The 16,778-nt window shown below is 32.7% G+C and overlaps 3 protein-coding genes across 3 annotated transcripts in view; all 3 read left to right on the forward strand.

The window, feature by feature from the left end:
• Positions 1-6,508: 6,508 nt before the first annotated feature.
• Positions 6,509-10,748, forward strand: Tbc1d15-17 (TBC1 domain family member 15/17). The gene is made up of 9 exons (XM_083086661.1): positions 6,509-6,707; positions 7,326-7,418; positions 7,499-8,000; positions 8,223-8,402; positions 8,588-8,682; positions 8,768-8,966; positions 9,054-9,271; positions 9,351-9,665; positions 9,751-10,748. The coding sequence occupies exons 1-9, from the start codon at positions 6,606-6,608 to the stop codon at positions 10,054-10,056; spliced, it is 2,010 nt and encodes a 669-aa protein (XP_082942787.1). The 5' UTR covers positions 6,509-6,605; the 3' UTR covers positions 10,057-10,748.
• Positions 10,749-11,375: 627 nt separating this feature from the next.
• Positions 11,376-12,566, forward strand: LOC145963822 (uncharacterized). Its single transcript, XM_083086076.1, has 2 exons — positions 11,376-11,694; positions 11,931-12,566. The coding sequence occupies exons 1-2, from the start codon at positions 11,471-11,473 to the stop codon at positions 12,475-12,477; spliced, it is 771 nt and encodes a 256-aa protein (XP_082942202.1). The 5' UTR covers positions 11,376-11,470; the 3' UTR covers positions 12,478-12,566.
• A 1,179-nt stretch (positions 12,567-13,745) lies between these two features.
• Ds (dachsous cadherin-related 1) overlaps positions 13,746-16,778 on the forward strand; it is a 299,205-nt gene continuing 296,172 nt past the window's right edge. The window contains exon 1 of the mRNA XM_083086173.1: positions 13,746-13,936. The gene's annotated coding sequence lies outside the window, so the exon portion shown is untranslated. The remainder of the gene's footprint in view (positions 13,937-16,778) is intronic.

Consider the following 16,778-nt stretch of genomic DNA (forward strand, 5'->3'; position numbering starts at 1 on the left):
ATCTTTGCTTCTATAATATAATTTTATAAAAGGAAAACTTATTTTTTAACATACTTTGTGTAAAGAACTCTGAGAAGAAAAAAATGCAGAAAACACCAAATTTTGTTTTTTTTATTTTTACCAATAATAGTTGAAAATTAACACATTTGAAAACTGCTGATAATATTTTCAAGAACTAAGAAAAATTTTAACAAAAAACATAGATCTATTGAAATACTACTTATTTATTATAATTACTTACTTATCCTTTAATCTATTATTATCTTATTTTCGATACTTCACTCTTCAATAATTCTTGGACTCTCTCTGGACTTTTGAACATTGAACATTTGATTATCATCATGTCGATTTTATCACTTCAAGCTACATGTGAAATATTCTATAATTATCTTATTATAGATTCTCTCCTCGGCGAACTTTGCATACTGTATGATTAAGAATAAAGTTCTCTTGCTTCTATCACTAACAATAAGCTTTAATTATAGACAAAATAATCTTTTCGACAATACACGGTATATTAATACCAGTCAATAAAGACAATGAAATACATAATTTTGAAATTGCCGTTTTATGAATTTGATAATAAATTCTCACAAATAATTTCCTACTTGAAATATACGATTACTATTTTATATGAAATAAAATCTATGTTATTAACGAGCAAAAAATGTATGCTAGATTTTCACAAAGCGTATCATTTAGATTTCTCACTTTGTCTCAACTTTTAAAAACTTCTTACACAAGATTGACTCCAATATGAGATATGTATCACTTTTATCTACAAAATAACAAACAATTTTATATCGCTTTCTGCTGCAAATGTTTGCTTAACAAGAAAAGATAATGGAAATGAAATGAGGCGTATACACATCGTAGATGTGAAAGCATCGCGACTTGAATTGATTTTCTAATTTTCTTGTCACAAGAATTGTAGATTATTTGATGAAGAAATTCCAGATAATTTTGACAATTTATTTTATTTAAAGAGATATTAGATCAAGGACATCTTTCGAGCGAATCAATAAAGTCATCTGACAAGGTCTGTCTGCGAGTATGTTCGGACACGTGTTAAGAGTCTCAGGTGTTTTTTGAGATATGGATGACGGGATGATAGACGTACGTGCCGAAATAGCTAATGCGGATATTCCTGTTATGATAATAATATGACTATGCCAGACCATGTTCCAACGTTTATAATTTTGCTACATGTCAAAGGAGCAATTCATCAGTATGAAACAAGTAGTGATAATCATTTCGCGCTATAAAATATTGGTAAGAATACGTCTAGTAAAAAACTTTATATACTTCAAATATATCTTCGAAATATAAAATTATCTAGTTGAAATATTGAATAATATTTCGGAAAATGTCCACTCTCTTCCTTTCTTTAATGTAATAATTTAAAAGTAGTCGCAAAATACGAGTTGTAGAGATTCAGGTAAAAAATTTTTTTTATGGAGCGAATGTACGCATTCCTTTTCAAAAATTACGTTAAATTATCTGCTATATTTATAGGTCATTATATTCTTTGTATATTTTAATACCGACAATACATTGAAATTCTGAAAGCACTGGAATGTAATTAACAATGTGATCTTTCATGATTAGTCAGGGATTGCTCCGAAAAGCATAATTAATTTCTAAGTTTCTCGAAAATTTCCCAAATTAGGAACGGTCGAAGATAACGATTACAGTCAGAAGATCGGAAGTTGTACAGATTCTTTTTTTGTCGTCATGCACTTTCGCCGCTTATGTTCTTCATCGTTATCAGTTAGTGCATATGAGCGTGGCAGAGATAATTTTTATTTTGATGATCCATGACTAATGACCTCGATCTGCAGTCTCGTCGTTTATTACACTTGTCAATTTGTCTTTGTGCGCAAAATAAATGTGATGCAGATTACTCATTATATTGATAGAGAGATACGATTTTACATGATTACAAAATGAATTCACAAAATCAATCGATTCGCTCGCACGAAACGAGCAACGCATTTGCGTAGGTGTTACAGAAATTACAGATGCATACCAAGTTTTGCATAATAGAATCATTTGTGTGCAGCCATCTATTATTAGAAATTATCAACAAAAGTTCTCCTCTAAATGTATAATATAAACATATACAAATGGATCGCGTGAAATCAATCGAGATATTTTTATGAAGACATCGTCACGATTCAATTTTATCAATTCACAAATAAATTAAATTCTTTAAGAATAATATATATACCTTTTCAATTATAAATACATATGTGTATGTGTGTATATATACATATAATATTCTAATATTAAGTTATCTTGATTAACATTAATTATTTACATAATTAAGTATATATTTATTTAGATATATAAAATAATTGTTTAATTATTTTTTATTTCTTCTTTAAAAACTAGCATTTCTTAAGAACACGAAACATTTTGGCGATCTTTGTTTTAATGCATAAAGTGCCGCAGATGGTGTGCATACTTAGCATAATAGATTCACAAAATGCTGCAAGTCACAATGATCTGATATTTAATTAGCAAAAAAATTATTTCAATAAACGCAAACTACAGCCGTAATATCTCAAATGCACCGAAATTAAAGAACAACTGCAGTAATCTTTCATTCATTAACTCCTATTTGTATGTTCATTTTTATTACATTTCTCAGAACAGCTAATTGTTGATGAGTGGTATTAATAGGAAGAAAGATAAGAAGATACTTGCGTGAATTGTAAATATTTCGTTCTGATATAATTTAGAAATAAATATAAAATATTACTGAAACACACAAAGAGTGCACAAGATGTATAATAAATTCGATATCATTAATTTTATAGATCGATTAAATAAAGTATTTAATTCTCAATTGATCATTTATTTTCTGCTGTTGTTGCCACGACAATGAGACGCTCAGCCATGCATTTAGAATGCAAATTCTTTTGGGGCCGTTCGTAGTCGGCTAAGAAAATTACTCGTTCCCTCGGGAACGCGATATCCCCATAATTACTTCCTAATCGAACAACCTGCAGCGCGAGAGCGAAGATTTCAATTTGCGGCACAAAGTAGCAACGCCTTTATACCAAGAAAACGTACACAGCCGGAACCACTTTTCTTTCGCTCTTCTCGCCGACTCTACTTAAATGCCCTCTTCCCGCTGTTCCTCTTCCTTCGGCTTCCCCGTTCGACTTCGAATTACGAGCCACTGCGGATTCGCAATTCTCTCCCGAGGAATGCCAAGTTTACGAACGCCTAGAGAAGAGAGAGCATCGTCGTGGTTTTCTCATCGTATCGTTAACCGCGCGCATTAACAAACGCACATGCATACGCGTAATTTTTTCTTTCTTTTTCGTTCCTTTTCCAATCTCGATCACGCAAATCGTCGATTATCCAACGAGTCATTGCCGATCGCAAGAATGAGCAATTTAATTTCTGTCAGCGTGCTTTCAAAACATGGATCATGTGCTCTCGAACGCTGCAGCTTGAATATAATTCCAAGACATTATATATTAATCCATTATAAATTATTAATCATATCCTGATAATTAAAATTGCTTGAAGATATTTTTAGAAAATATAACGCTTACATATAAGTCTTTCAATCGTATTGTGTAAAGAAATGTTTCTAAAATTTCACTATCATATTTTTCATCGTTTTCCAATCTATTATGACATAATTAAATGGCTTAATGTATGATAATGAGAAAATCTATTTATGAAGATTTAATATAGATCTTGTGCAAATTATAGGCTTATTTAATCTTTGCATATATCGAATACTTCATACATGTTTTCATGAAATAAAAAACATAAATTCCATTTTTTTATTCTCTCGTAAAAGTACAAAGATCAATGTCCCACTATATAATATTCAATCTTGAGCAATCCTGTAGAAATATCTATATTTATATGAATATCTGCTCGACCAACGATTCGTCATATTCCGACAAGGCTGTGACTCAGCTTGCACGCGCTCGGTGCAACTGCACTCACCATAACACTTGGACCATGAAAGGAGAGTATGCGCTCTCTATTCTGCTTCCAGTAAATATACAAAGGGCTGAGGCATGGCCTCGACACAGCCTTTCTTATGCGTTGTAGCTGTCGATCTGTTTTACATATCATAATTGACAATTATGTAAACGAAAATATTTTTGTTTTAAGTAAAAAAATATAAATACTGGATAAATATAGCTTTCTTCTGTAGTGAGATTAAAGATCTTACATTCAATATATGTATATTATCATTTACAATTTTATAATAATAATAATCTTGTATATATGCATATATATGTATATATATATATATATATATATATATATATATATATATATAAATTGAGTTCTGGTGGTTAAGTCATAAAATATATCATCTAATTTTATTCATTTAAATATTATTTAAAAGAAAAAAGAGTTATGATAATGATTATGTTATAATTTATGTAAACGAAAATATGAAAAGACATAAGAAATACAAATTTTACAATTGAGATAATATATGCAATATTGCATATGCAAGAATAATGGCATTTTTATTTTCAAGTACTGCGTAATCACTCACACATGTTGTTTATACATTCGTTATTATCTGCGAAATTAATACTATCAGAGATGAAGATTATACATATCTAAACGATGTAACCACCGAGTGGTAGATCAGTAACTGCATCACTAGGTACAAGTGTACTCAGAGCTGCATTCAAATAGAAATGAGAAGGGGATACGCGTGCATTGGGCAATCTCGACAAAGAAACTATTTTTCAATTACAATGCAATTTTTCTATCGAGGAAAATTCCTTTTGAAAATCTCATTACACTTGTAACGCTGTTTATTCTTCGGAATCACACGTCGAGTGCATTTTATAATATATGCGGTTGAACTTTGTCGTATCAAAAAAAAAAGTTTGAAGGTGCTACTTCGTCGTAATATTTCATTGCTATTCTTCAAATTATGATGAGTAAGTAAAAAATTGTTATTTATCTCGAAGCAAGTAGCTTCTTGAAAAACTAATAGTTTTTGCTTGTTTTGTATAAAATATGTGGAGAAAAACGTATTACATCTCGTAATAATATGCGACATGGCATAATTATTATGCATGATAATCTCCTTGACGTTTATAAAGGAATACGAAATTATGTATTATAACAATAAATAAAATCCCTTTTTTTCCTAGGATAAACTAAAAAAAAGAAAAAAACAAATATATATACAAAATTAAGAAATAAATGTTATGTATACTGTAAAAGAGAGAAAGAATTATTAATATTTTATAAATATTATTATATTAATCTATAAATATTATTATTATTAAATATATTCTATATATTGTATTATTTAAAAAAATTGCGTATGGATTCTTATATGTATAAGAATGTTTACAACACTGTGTGTACTGTTTCATCTCAATTTTAATATAACATTCAAGCAATTTCATTTGGGAACAAAAATAAATATGTATACATATGTAAAGTAACACAATGTGCCATCTGAAAGATCAAATTTTGTCATTCTAACATAAGATTCATTCATAAGATGGCGATATCTCTCGATTTAAAATCCAGCATCCTGCACTGCATGCATGTGTAGCGGGTTGCAATAATGCAGGCGTTTAGAAAAAGTAATCTTTATATATATGTATATATACATACATACATACATACATATATGCATGTATGTATGTATGTATGTATGTATGTATGTATGTGTGTGTGTGTGTGTGTGTATATATACACAATTGTTAAATTACTAAATTATATAAAAAAAATACACAACGTCTCTCCATCATCTTGTCATATCGTATATAAAACAACGCATATGAAACAAGACATTTCCGAAAATGGAAACGTGATGAAATTTATATTTGTCACATGCACTTGATGCATGCACTTGGTGCTTGTCACGTGCATTGATCGTGCACTTTAGCATGCTTAATAATGTAGACGTGCGCTGCGTCTGAATTTTAACCCTATCTGGTTAGATAGCCAAGAGTGATGGGACATTTTATACCACTGCACATACTTTATCATTAAAAAGAAACGTTTTTCATCAATTTGAATAAAAAATCGATCTAATGAGATCTTTTTGATCCACGAATTCATTTATGTTAAGGATTTATAACAAGTATAATGAATATATGTATTTCAATATATGTATATCAATACGAATTTTTTCCTTCATTAAATTAAAACCAAATGATATATAGGAGAAAATACATCACATATTTTCTTCAATCTCTTTTTATTCACATTAGGAATATAATTTCGTTTCGTTTTTAAATAAAAGTATGTGAAAGGAAAAAGAAACAGACATTAGGCATTAATATAAATCCTAAGAAACAAAGATCGGAGATACAAACGCACGCGTTTAATATGCAAGTCATTCGAACGAAAATTCAACATTTACCTTGAAAAGTGAAGAATTTGAATTTTATTTCTGGACTTTCTCTTTCTTTTTCTACACACCCTATATATTTGCCATTTTAATTCTCAAAGACCAACGCGGACCAAGGCAGATTAAAGATACGCGCAGCAATAGATATCACATAGATATCGCGATATCAGTGTGCGAGCGAGACAGGCAACCGATACGCGAGAGAAGGAACAGAGACAGGGGTTGTGTCGCGATGTGGGATAGTTGCGATGAGAGCGAGTGCAGTGAGTTGACTTCGATAAGGACGATTGATTTCATAAAGCCCGAGATGTTCGAGCCTACGGAACAGGGAAAGGTAAGCGTTTTTTCAGGATAGGATCATCGGGCGAGGTCCTGTCGAAGGACGATGCGCCGGTCAGGAAAGATTCGATCACGCTGTCGCGATTGCAGACGAGATGACATTCGTGGAATGCATCCGCCCACATGTATCTCATGGCGTGTTTCACGCGAAATTCAACAATCGGAAATAATCGCGGGATTATCGGAACAATGGCATTCGATTAATCGCGTAAAAGCATCTGCTATGATTTACATAAAGGACGCTTTATCGTTTCGCGTTTTTCGGTTTGGTTAGGAAAAGGTTAGGAGGAGATTTCTTTTGGCGTCCCATGAACAAATTTCGAGTGACTCGAAGTCGTTTGTTCATAATCGCGAGAATCATGAAAAAGTTATGTGACAGCGCAAATGATCTTATTCATGAAATTGATAATATAATTTGTCCTTGAAATTTTGCAATCTGTTTATAAACAATATTGTGGTATGCATTCGTTATCACGTACAATCGTCACGTATAATCGTCAACCGTTATGTTTAATTATAGCGCAGATTTATTTATAGTGCTCTGTCAGATATGCAATTATTACAATCCTTTGCAAATTTTTATTTAATATGAATGTTATTTTGTTGATCTTAGGATCTCTGCATCCATACAGGAGTTGTACTTCGTGGAGCAAATGCTAGAGAAGATGAGATTCATAGTTCTGGAACACTTAACATTGTGCAATATGTAAGATTTTTTGTTATTGCAATTAATGCTATTTATATATATATATGAATATATCCTACAAAGTTCGTCTATTTTTGCAGAGTTTTGGCAAATGCATAGAATGGAAGCCTATAGAAGATTCTGTGGTATCAGAATGTCAAGATCAAGATCTAGAATGGTCCTTAGTAGACACACATACAAGACGAACTCGTACAAACTCAGAAGGTGGAGACTCTTTTGGACGTACAAGAACCGTTAAAATATTATTCTCCGACTTAAAGTCGTTTCGTGTGAATCACGGTGGACAACAACTTATATTTATGCAGAGAGATGGTACCACCTATGTTGCCTTCTTTCAGTTGTGTAATGCTGAAAGTTTTGTTAATTCACTGAAGGGATTTATTAAATTCGTAAAATCACGTTCGGATAAGAACTTGTATCTTGTTTTGGATGAAGTTGAGACTGTGTTAAAGAAATCTTTCGCTGAGTTGGATCTGTTTCAAGAGAATGCTTCCGATTATGTATGGAAATTTGTAAAAAACTTACATAATCGTCCTTATGAAACAACATTAGAGGCTTTCAGTAAACTTGCAGACATTTGGTGTAAGTGGATTTATATCTAAAATCAATATATATTATACTAAAATCAATATATTATAATTTGCTGTAGATGTGTTTTCATAGGCATATATTACATATGATACATTATACACTGCTGGCTATTAAAATTGCAACATATATATATATATATATATATATATATATATATAATATATTTATATATTTATTTATGTGATATACATTATATATATAATAATATTATAGTATATAAAGAGCCAGTGAAACGACCTGTTGAAGAGGCAGTCGCCGATCTATTAAATCAGTCTCTTACAATCGATCCTCATCCACGTGTATCTATATCTGTATCTGGAGAAGGATCTGGAGAAGAGTACGAGGTAATTGGAGTTGGAGTGGATTTACCTCCGCGACCGCCATGTCCACGTGGTATGTAAATTAATATATGAATATACACATTAATATGTATATCAACATAGATAAATAACATAGCATAGGACTCTTACATATAAAATTTTTAATTGCGTGTATATATATATATATATATATATATATATATATATATATATATATATATATAATGTATTTAAATAAGAATTTCATAATTTTATCAGGTGCACCATTGACACAAGAACAATGGGAGAAATACAAAGATTCAGAAGGAAGAATTATTAATCCAGAAGCTGTTAAAGAAATCATTTTTCGTGGGGTATATATCTGTTTTTTTCAATGATGTGATATTAATAGTTTAAATATAACATGTGACAAATTTTATCATATGTGACATTTATTAGGGTATTTTCCCATCACTGCGTTTCGAAGTATGGAAATTTTTATTGAATTATTATCCATGGCGATCGACACATAATGAAAGATTAGAATTGAAGAGGAAAAAGACTGATGAATATTTCACAATGAAATTGCAATGGCGTACATTTACGTCCGCGCAAGAGAGTCGATTTTCCGACTACAGGGAGCGAAAAAGTTTAATAGGTAAGGCTATAAAGTGATATAAGAATAAAATTTCTTATATTTTGAAATAAATAAGTATATATTATGCATCTTTTAATTTTATTTCAGAAAAGGATGTAAATAGAACAGACCGAACACATCCTTATTATGCAGGAGATAATAACCCTCACTTAGAACAACTATATGATATACTCATGACCTATGTAATGTACAATTTTGATTTAGGATATGTTCAGGGTATGAGTGATCTTCTTAGTCCTATCTTATTTTTAATGGATAATGAGGTTGATGCATTTTGGTGTTTTGTTGGATTCATGGATAAAGTGGTGAGTTTGATATTCTTTACATAATAGTATATAATGCCAATGCTTGCAAGTATATGCAATTTCTATTATTTTAAAACAGAGCACTAATTTTGAGATGGATCAAAAAGGCATGAAAACACAATTATGCCAATTGCATACTTTATTATGCACTACGGAACCACAATTGGCATACTATCTAAATAGACATGATTCTGGCAATATGTTTTTTTGCTTTCGATGGTTGTTGGTACTCTTTAAGCGGGAATTTAGCGCGATCGATATATTAAAATTATGGGAAATACTGTGGACGAATTTACCTTGCAAAAACTTTCATTTACTTATATGCGCAGCTATTTTGGACACAGAGAAGAATATTTTAATAGAAAATAATTATGGATTTACAGAAATATTAAAGGTAATTTTCAAAATACTTTTTTACAATGGTACAATGGTAATTATCTTTATCAAATTCTAAAATATTCTAATGTTATTATTTACAGCATATAAATGATTTGTCACTTCATATTGAGTTACCTTGGACAATTTCTAAAGCTGAAGGTATTTATTATCAGCTTATGTCCATGGAAGATCAGATTCCTGATGATGTTCGTGTGATTATTGGTTTGGAACCATTGCATAAAATGACATCAATGAATGGAAGCGATGATGAAGCATCTGGTAATAATACTCGAGTTAATGGAGCTCGAGCTAATAATTCGAGGAGAAATAGCTCAGGTAGCGCCAATGTTAAATTAGGAGACGATGAAGTAATGTTTGAACGTGGATTGAATATGACATATATGTGAGGTCAAGATTGGAGCTTTACAATGATTTATTAATAGAAATCTGATTGAAAGTCTCTCCATTCGAAGAATCAAATATCTGTTATAGTATTTGAAGTTTTATACATATTATTTCAAAAATATTGTTGACAATAATTTCCACGGTTTTTAACGAAATTAGAGATAACAAATAAACAGTCAAAAATACTTTGAGAAAAACATAAACAACAATAACTCGTTTCTAATCAGTTTTTTTCAATTGATAGTAGATGGAATATTTTTCTTTTTTTTAAATATTGTGATTGAGACTGATTGTGATTATAAGCTTGAAATTCTAAAACATAAAGAATGTAATGAATACATTCTCAGAAGTAATTAAGTAGTGTGTTGAATTTTGAGATATTTATAAGATTTATTGTATAGGGAGATGAAAAGAGAGAGACAGATTATAGTATTTGTGTGTGCAAAATATGTGTAGATATTTCAATGCAAAAAAAAAACTTTGTCTCACTGTAAATGACTGTAAAGTGTGACTTTGGGTGTGCGAAAACAGGATAAGGATAATATCTCTAGACATCTAGATAACATCTTATTAAGGGTGTTATATATGCATAACTTTCACTTAAGTTAAAGCCTCTTTTTTTAGATTTGTATAAAACCTCACAAAACACATTACTGTATATTTCTAATAAAAATCACCTATTTAATCTTTCATATATTTTAGCATTTTTCTCATTTCGCATTGTGCCAATATTGAGGACTCACGGTATCTTCATATAAGTAAAACAGAAATTAAGAAATTCTTTTTCCATTATTAGTTGGAATTTATACACTAGGAAAATACTGCATTGCTTTCTTGTGTGCATATTATAATATTATAAATACTATAAGATTAATTCGAACATTTCCTCAGAGAAATAATCTTCTGAATTAGTCAATTTTTAAAACTTGATCATTCTTGATTTATTTTTTTCTTCCAATTTATTTCAATTTATAATAATAATTTGTAATGTTTAATATATATTATCAGCTTAGATTAATATACTATTTTATTATCCTATGTATAAAACAATATAAAAAATAGAGATTAAAGAAAGATTATAAAGCATTCAAAAACAACGAAAAATAAGTTACTATTTATATAAGAATAAATATTTTTATATTTTGAAATAAGAATATTTCTTTTTTCTCTGATCAATATTAATGTATTAAAAAATAGACTGTATTTTATATCTATTCATTTCCTCCTCTTCTCCTCGCAAAAGCAAATTTTATGCACGCATTAGATTTGTCCGAAAGCAAAAAAAAATTGATAGAATAAGTAGATGCTTGATTAGGTTCCATCGTTTCGCAACGGATGGCGTTAATACGAAAATGTAAACAATGGAGTTAACATAAAAACTCAGCTGCCTTTTGTAAAGTAATCTAGTTTCGAGGTATGGAATTTATCCCTACAAAACGGCACAAAAAGTGGAAGAAAAAGCGATACCTGAAACGAAAACGGTTGCACGAGCGAATTAGAATTGAGGTTAAATCCGCGAAGCATTGGGAGGTCTTCCCAGGATATATTAATGCTTTTGATGCGCGAAGAATAGGAACAAGCACGATGCAAGCTGATGCTTTTTGGAAAAATTACGCATCAGCTCAAGAGTGGCAAAAAAGGTAGGTGTAAAACATAAAATTTATCATGCCCTCTCTCATTCTCTTTTCTACAATTTTTTTTCTTACACAGATAAACTTATTAAAAACTTTTATTTGAAAAACTTTATTGAATTATGCATTAGAGAAAAATAATAATTCAAATAATAATAATTAAAATATATACATAGAATATGAGAGAAATACTAAATAGTTTTTCTTGCAAAAAATTTAATTGTTCAATAAATTGCTATTTGCAGACATACTATAACCTGGTGGAGATCACGCTGCCTTGCTCTTGAATATGAGAATGAAATATTGCGCGATAAAGTGAGATTGTTAGCTCAGCATCGTACCTATCCTAATATAACTCGGAAAAACAATTATTATGAAGAGAACCATAAAACAGATATGCAGGAAGAAAAGTATACAGAATTCAATTCGAATATTGGAGATGTTGAGTTTAATGTGAATGAAGATATGTTAAAGTTTTTCGAAATAAGCGAGAGACACAAAAGAGAGTTGAAGCAAACATGTAAATCTAAAGAGATTAAGAAGGAAGATTCTCTAGAAGAAATTCCCATCATTGATGATGCTGAGATGTATAAGAAGGAAAATTTTGTAGAAGAAATTCCCATCATTGATGATGCTGAGAAAATCTGTATGAGGAAACAGGAAGCAGATTTGTTATATGGTGACGATAGTTTCAAAATATTAGCAATGGAAACTGCTTTGGAAACTGCAACGAACAAATATAAAGATATCATGAATCCTCAATATTGGCCCAATATGCCTCTTAAACCTTAACCAAGCTGGTCTAGTATATATTATTATTTTCAAGTTTAATGTATATTTTGAATTTAAAAATAAATAGATTATTTCTACAAATCATAAAATGTTATTAAATTGTTATTTCCATCTTTTTTTTATATCCTACAAAATTTCATTGGTCTAGCATTCCTCCATTATTACGCGGGATAACTAAGAGATGGAGTCACCTTAATGTTTCTGCGTTCCATGAGTCTTTGCGTGTGTATGTAACAGAGAGATGCAATCACACACACACAAATTAGAAAAAACTTCAGGTATATCATTTTTCAAATTTTCTCCTGAGAAATTGTAATAAAACACTTACTTTTTCGCAGTATCTTTAAATAGCACGCAACACGCGCTAAACTTGCGGAGGTGTAAGATTCAACCAATCACGCCGGAAGCATAATATCAAGTTGTTTCTCTCGCTCGAGTCCCGCAGCAACCGCGCGCGGCCATAAATGACACCTATCATAATGAAATACGCCGGGGGAGGAAAGCAATTAATAGCTACTAATCTAAAACGACGGGGCACAATTATACTCACATTATTATTACTCGGAATCAGAAATAATTGATCTAGGCACTCTATCGCAGTTTAAAAAGTATTATTGCTTCGCGATGTACGTGAAGTTGTTGCATCACATACATGTATGAGTGTGTACGTGCATAGAAAAATGAGATGGTAAAGAAGAGAAAGCGCCCTAGACGCGAAGAAGATGCACGAAATAGTCTTACATAGATCTAGTGGAATAATAGACGTTTTAACATCTGTTTGTCAACTATATTTTATGCATATGCTCAAAGTACGTATCGTTTTAATATTTCTATGACACTCATATATTTCACGCATATCTTGTATACTTATGTACGAATATTTAAAAAGCTACACGGATCAGTTATATATTATTATTGAAATTATTAATTTTATATTTTAAGAGGTTAAAAGATGCTTTGTAATATCAAATCATGAATCTCGAAATGTATTAGATTTAATTTTTAACATGGCTGACCAGAGTAGTTTCTCTTTAATAAACTAGCTATCGTGAAAATATCGTTATGTTCGTTGTTACAAGTAATAAGATCTTACGATCAAACATTCCTCGAGAATGCTGAATACGATAGATTAGAATGCTGATTATGATAGATTCAAGGATCTCCCGAAAGAAGCAGAGAAATAAAAATCGATTTATCTATATAAATTCCTACTTATATCAGCACCGCATTCCATCGTAAATTCGTCAAGTCGGTGTAACGTCTTGCAGTTTCATCGTCCGTGCCAGGTTTGCACTGAAGTTTGCACCATGCCTGCGTAACTCAATTACCGCGCATTGTGTTCGCGTCTTTGATAGGACTACATGGCTCGTAGAGTAGATTTACCGTGTGGACGACGAGGCGGGAAAGTGCCACTTGCTCACGGATCAAGGCCGTAACTTCTGCATGGATAACGCACGAGGTAAAGTAGTTGAAATTAAGTATTCAAGGCTCCTTCCTAGTCAGCCTCTTTTGTCGTTGATTGAACGTGGCATTGCTAGAATGCGCGCAGGACTCAACGCCCGCGAGAAAATAGACTGCGTCGTACGTTATACGTAAAGCTGTTTTCTTCTACGCAAAAGTCGAAGGTATTTGACGCATTTAACTATGCCTTTAGCAGTTTAGTCAACGTTTCGCGAGAGCGCGTCACATTTAAATTTATCGAGACGAGTTGTGATTAAAAGGTTCTCGAGCGTCAACGAAATGGACATTCGATAAGGGACATCGTGCCGCTGCATAATTTGGGGAAACAGAAGACAACTTCACGATATATCGGAGCAGGACGCGCCTCTAATCGGATCGTCAGGACGTTATCTGTAGACCGAACCAGCGAACATGGACCGTAGGATTTTTAAACCAGTCCGAGAGACCAGATTCGAGACGACCATAACCTTTGTCGAAAGAAAAGCTCCTAATTATCGAAATAACGCGTATCGATATCCCGTTTACATGTCGAACCGAGCTCTATCTTTCTACTATACTCCCACGGAATATCCGACCGCGGTCTTGGTTTTTCCTTCGAATCTAAATTATTCTATCCACGCGAGTCGGTGCTTTTTCCATCTTTTTTTTTCTCCAAAGATAAATGTAAACGTGAAAGAAGTTAAATTGTTATTCTATGTTGTTTAGCCCAGATAAGGACGAAGTACGCTCTAATTGAGACTTAATAAACCTGAAGATATAATACAACGCAACGTTATCGAATAAAATTAACAATTATCATTTTAACGTTATTTCATGTCGACTATAAATGTCATCATTATATCGATACACGTATGCACGGTATATATGATTGGTTCAACTTCTGCATCGTGCGATATTATTTCTTTTTATTCGACAAGCTATGACTTATAGACGGCAAGTTTCCAATCAGTGTAGAACACGTAACATGCAAAATGTCCTTCTTCTCTTTTTCTGGCAAACCGGTCGGTCCTACGCAAAGTAGCTGCGCTCAGGAGAGTCGCTTTATATTCCCTCTACAACTTTCATTTAGATCTTTATCGATCGACTTTCACGGTGTGCTCGCGTATTGCACTTCATTGCTTCACTCCCGACTGTGATCTTGTACTGTGGAATATAATATTGGTGACTCGTACATTGAATTTATTTTTCACCCTGTAATATCGATGAAGATCGTTACGGAACGCTTTCATAAATTGCTATAAATATCTTAATTAATTCAGAAATTAATAACAAACACGCAGCAATAAAAAACGAATGGTAGAAATACTGACTTTTACATGTAAATATATATATTCTAATATATACATATGTATGCCTTCTAACGCTTTTGCGTTATATGATAATTATTGTCCGTTTTCTGTGAATGAGTACTTTGTCAAAATCACATTTCTTTAATGTTAAATATTTTTTTCAATACAACGCGTTATTCTTTTGTTCGATATATAAGAAAAAAGTAAAAATTGATTTACTGTTCGAGCGTGTACATTTTTGCAATTACATAGGCTCTTAAAGCAATTTGTTTTTAATTACCAAGACACTCTCTTTGAGAGACGAGAGATGTAAAAAAAGTCGGAAAGCATTCGTTTTAAAGAAGTGCTCTCATCTCCGTCTTGTCAATTCCCAGAGATCGCGCGCGACTCTCAAATTTCTTTTATTTTTTTTTTCTTTCGCGAGCAATTTCGCCCTTCCATCATCGCGCTCTAAAATCGTCCTACCATGCATTTGCAATCTCATTGGGACGTTTTAAGGCCCACCTTCGTACAAGATGGAGTCGCCATGCACGAAAAAGAATCACAGGGCGGACGGAAAGGTAGCTCGCTTGCTTTTTATCGCGTTCGTGTCATTAACGCGGCCCCAATGAGTTCTATAAGTTCATATCAGAGGACCGCGTCGAAAGAGAAGTTCGCGAGATCCTCCGAAAGGACACCGAGGACAAGGAGATGACGCGGAGGCACCTACGACCATTCGCCTTATTAGGTCTCTACTTTCCTCGTTTCTCTCCGCGTCACCCTTCTTGTCCCATCCTCCCCTCGTACAGCTCTTAAAAATCATGGCTGCACGTAACCGTCTACTGATTATATGGATTCGGCGATGATTTCTGATGATGCCCCCGACCCCCGAAATGGTAAAATAATACAGTGTCGTGTCCTAGCTCGGACCCTTTGGGTTCCGTGGGCCGGTTCGTTAGCGGGGCCTTGGCGCGAGGCACCCTGTCATTATGCGGCTGGTCTCCATCACCCCCACCAGTATCCAATTTTCGGCGCCTCTCCGTACAACCGACGCAGGATCGACAAATCCTCCTGTTCCCTCCGCTCTCCTTTTCCGTTCCGTTCGATCTCTTCTCTCGCCGGAGGCCCTCATCGTCTTCTTCGATGCTACTATTTCACCACTCCGCGACATTGCCAGCGTTTGTACCGCGTATCGCGTGAATCGTCAATTGTGAGAAAATATTCCAAACTTGTCTTTCTTTCTGCCCCTCCCCTTCCTCTCGCTCTTGTATTTGCCAACGCACGTTTTTCGTCACATTCAAACATGCGCGTTCATGGTTGTTAACTCTTTTCAAGGCAAAGTATAGAAAGGGCTACTTAAAATGTACGCAACTGTGCAAAAATTGTATTTGTGACATTTGTATGAATGCTCTTGGTCTCTTTGTAAAATGATGTAATCTATGTTCAGTGCTCTTTATCGTATTAAATTATGAAAACGTAATATACCATGCGATCTCTTATAGAATATTTGTCGGAACGTTTTTCGAGAACGACGTAGGGAAATAACAATCGATCGAGCGAAAATCCATCTTA

This window comes from Camponotus vicinus, unplaced genomic scaffold (assembly GCF_025532165.1).
Source record: "Camponotus vicinus isolate PSW18456_S1 unplaced genomic scaffold, iyCamVici1.0 SCAF_13, whole genome shotgun sequence".
Classification (NCBI taxonomy): domain Eukaryota; kingdom Metazoa; phylum Arthropoda; class Insecta; order Hymenoptera; family Formicidae; genus Camponotus; species Camponotus vicinus.

Excerpts from the sequence above, each read along its gene's own strand:
- Tbc1d15-17 (XM_083086661.1), top strand. The coding sequence starts at position 6,606 with ATGTGGGATAGTTGCGATGAGAGCGAGTGCAGTGAGTTGACTTCGATA. Across the intron at positions 8,001-8,222 it reads TAAACTTGCAGACATTTGGT|TATATAAAGAGCCAGTGAAA; the intron begins GTAAGTGGATTT and ends ATAATATTATAG. Across the intron at positions 9,666-9,750 it reads GATTTACAGAAATATTAAAG|CATATAAATGATTTGTCACT; the intron begins GTAATTTTCAAA and ends TATTATTTACAG.
- LOC145963822 (XM_083086076.1), top strand. The coding sequence starts at position 11,471 with ATGGAATTTATCCCTACAAAACGGCACAAAAAGTGGAAGAAAAAGCGA. Across the intron at positions 11,695-11,930 it reads GCTCAAGAGTGGCAAAAAAG|ACATACTATAACCTGGTGGA; the intron begins GTAGGTGTAAAA and ends TGCTATTTGCAG.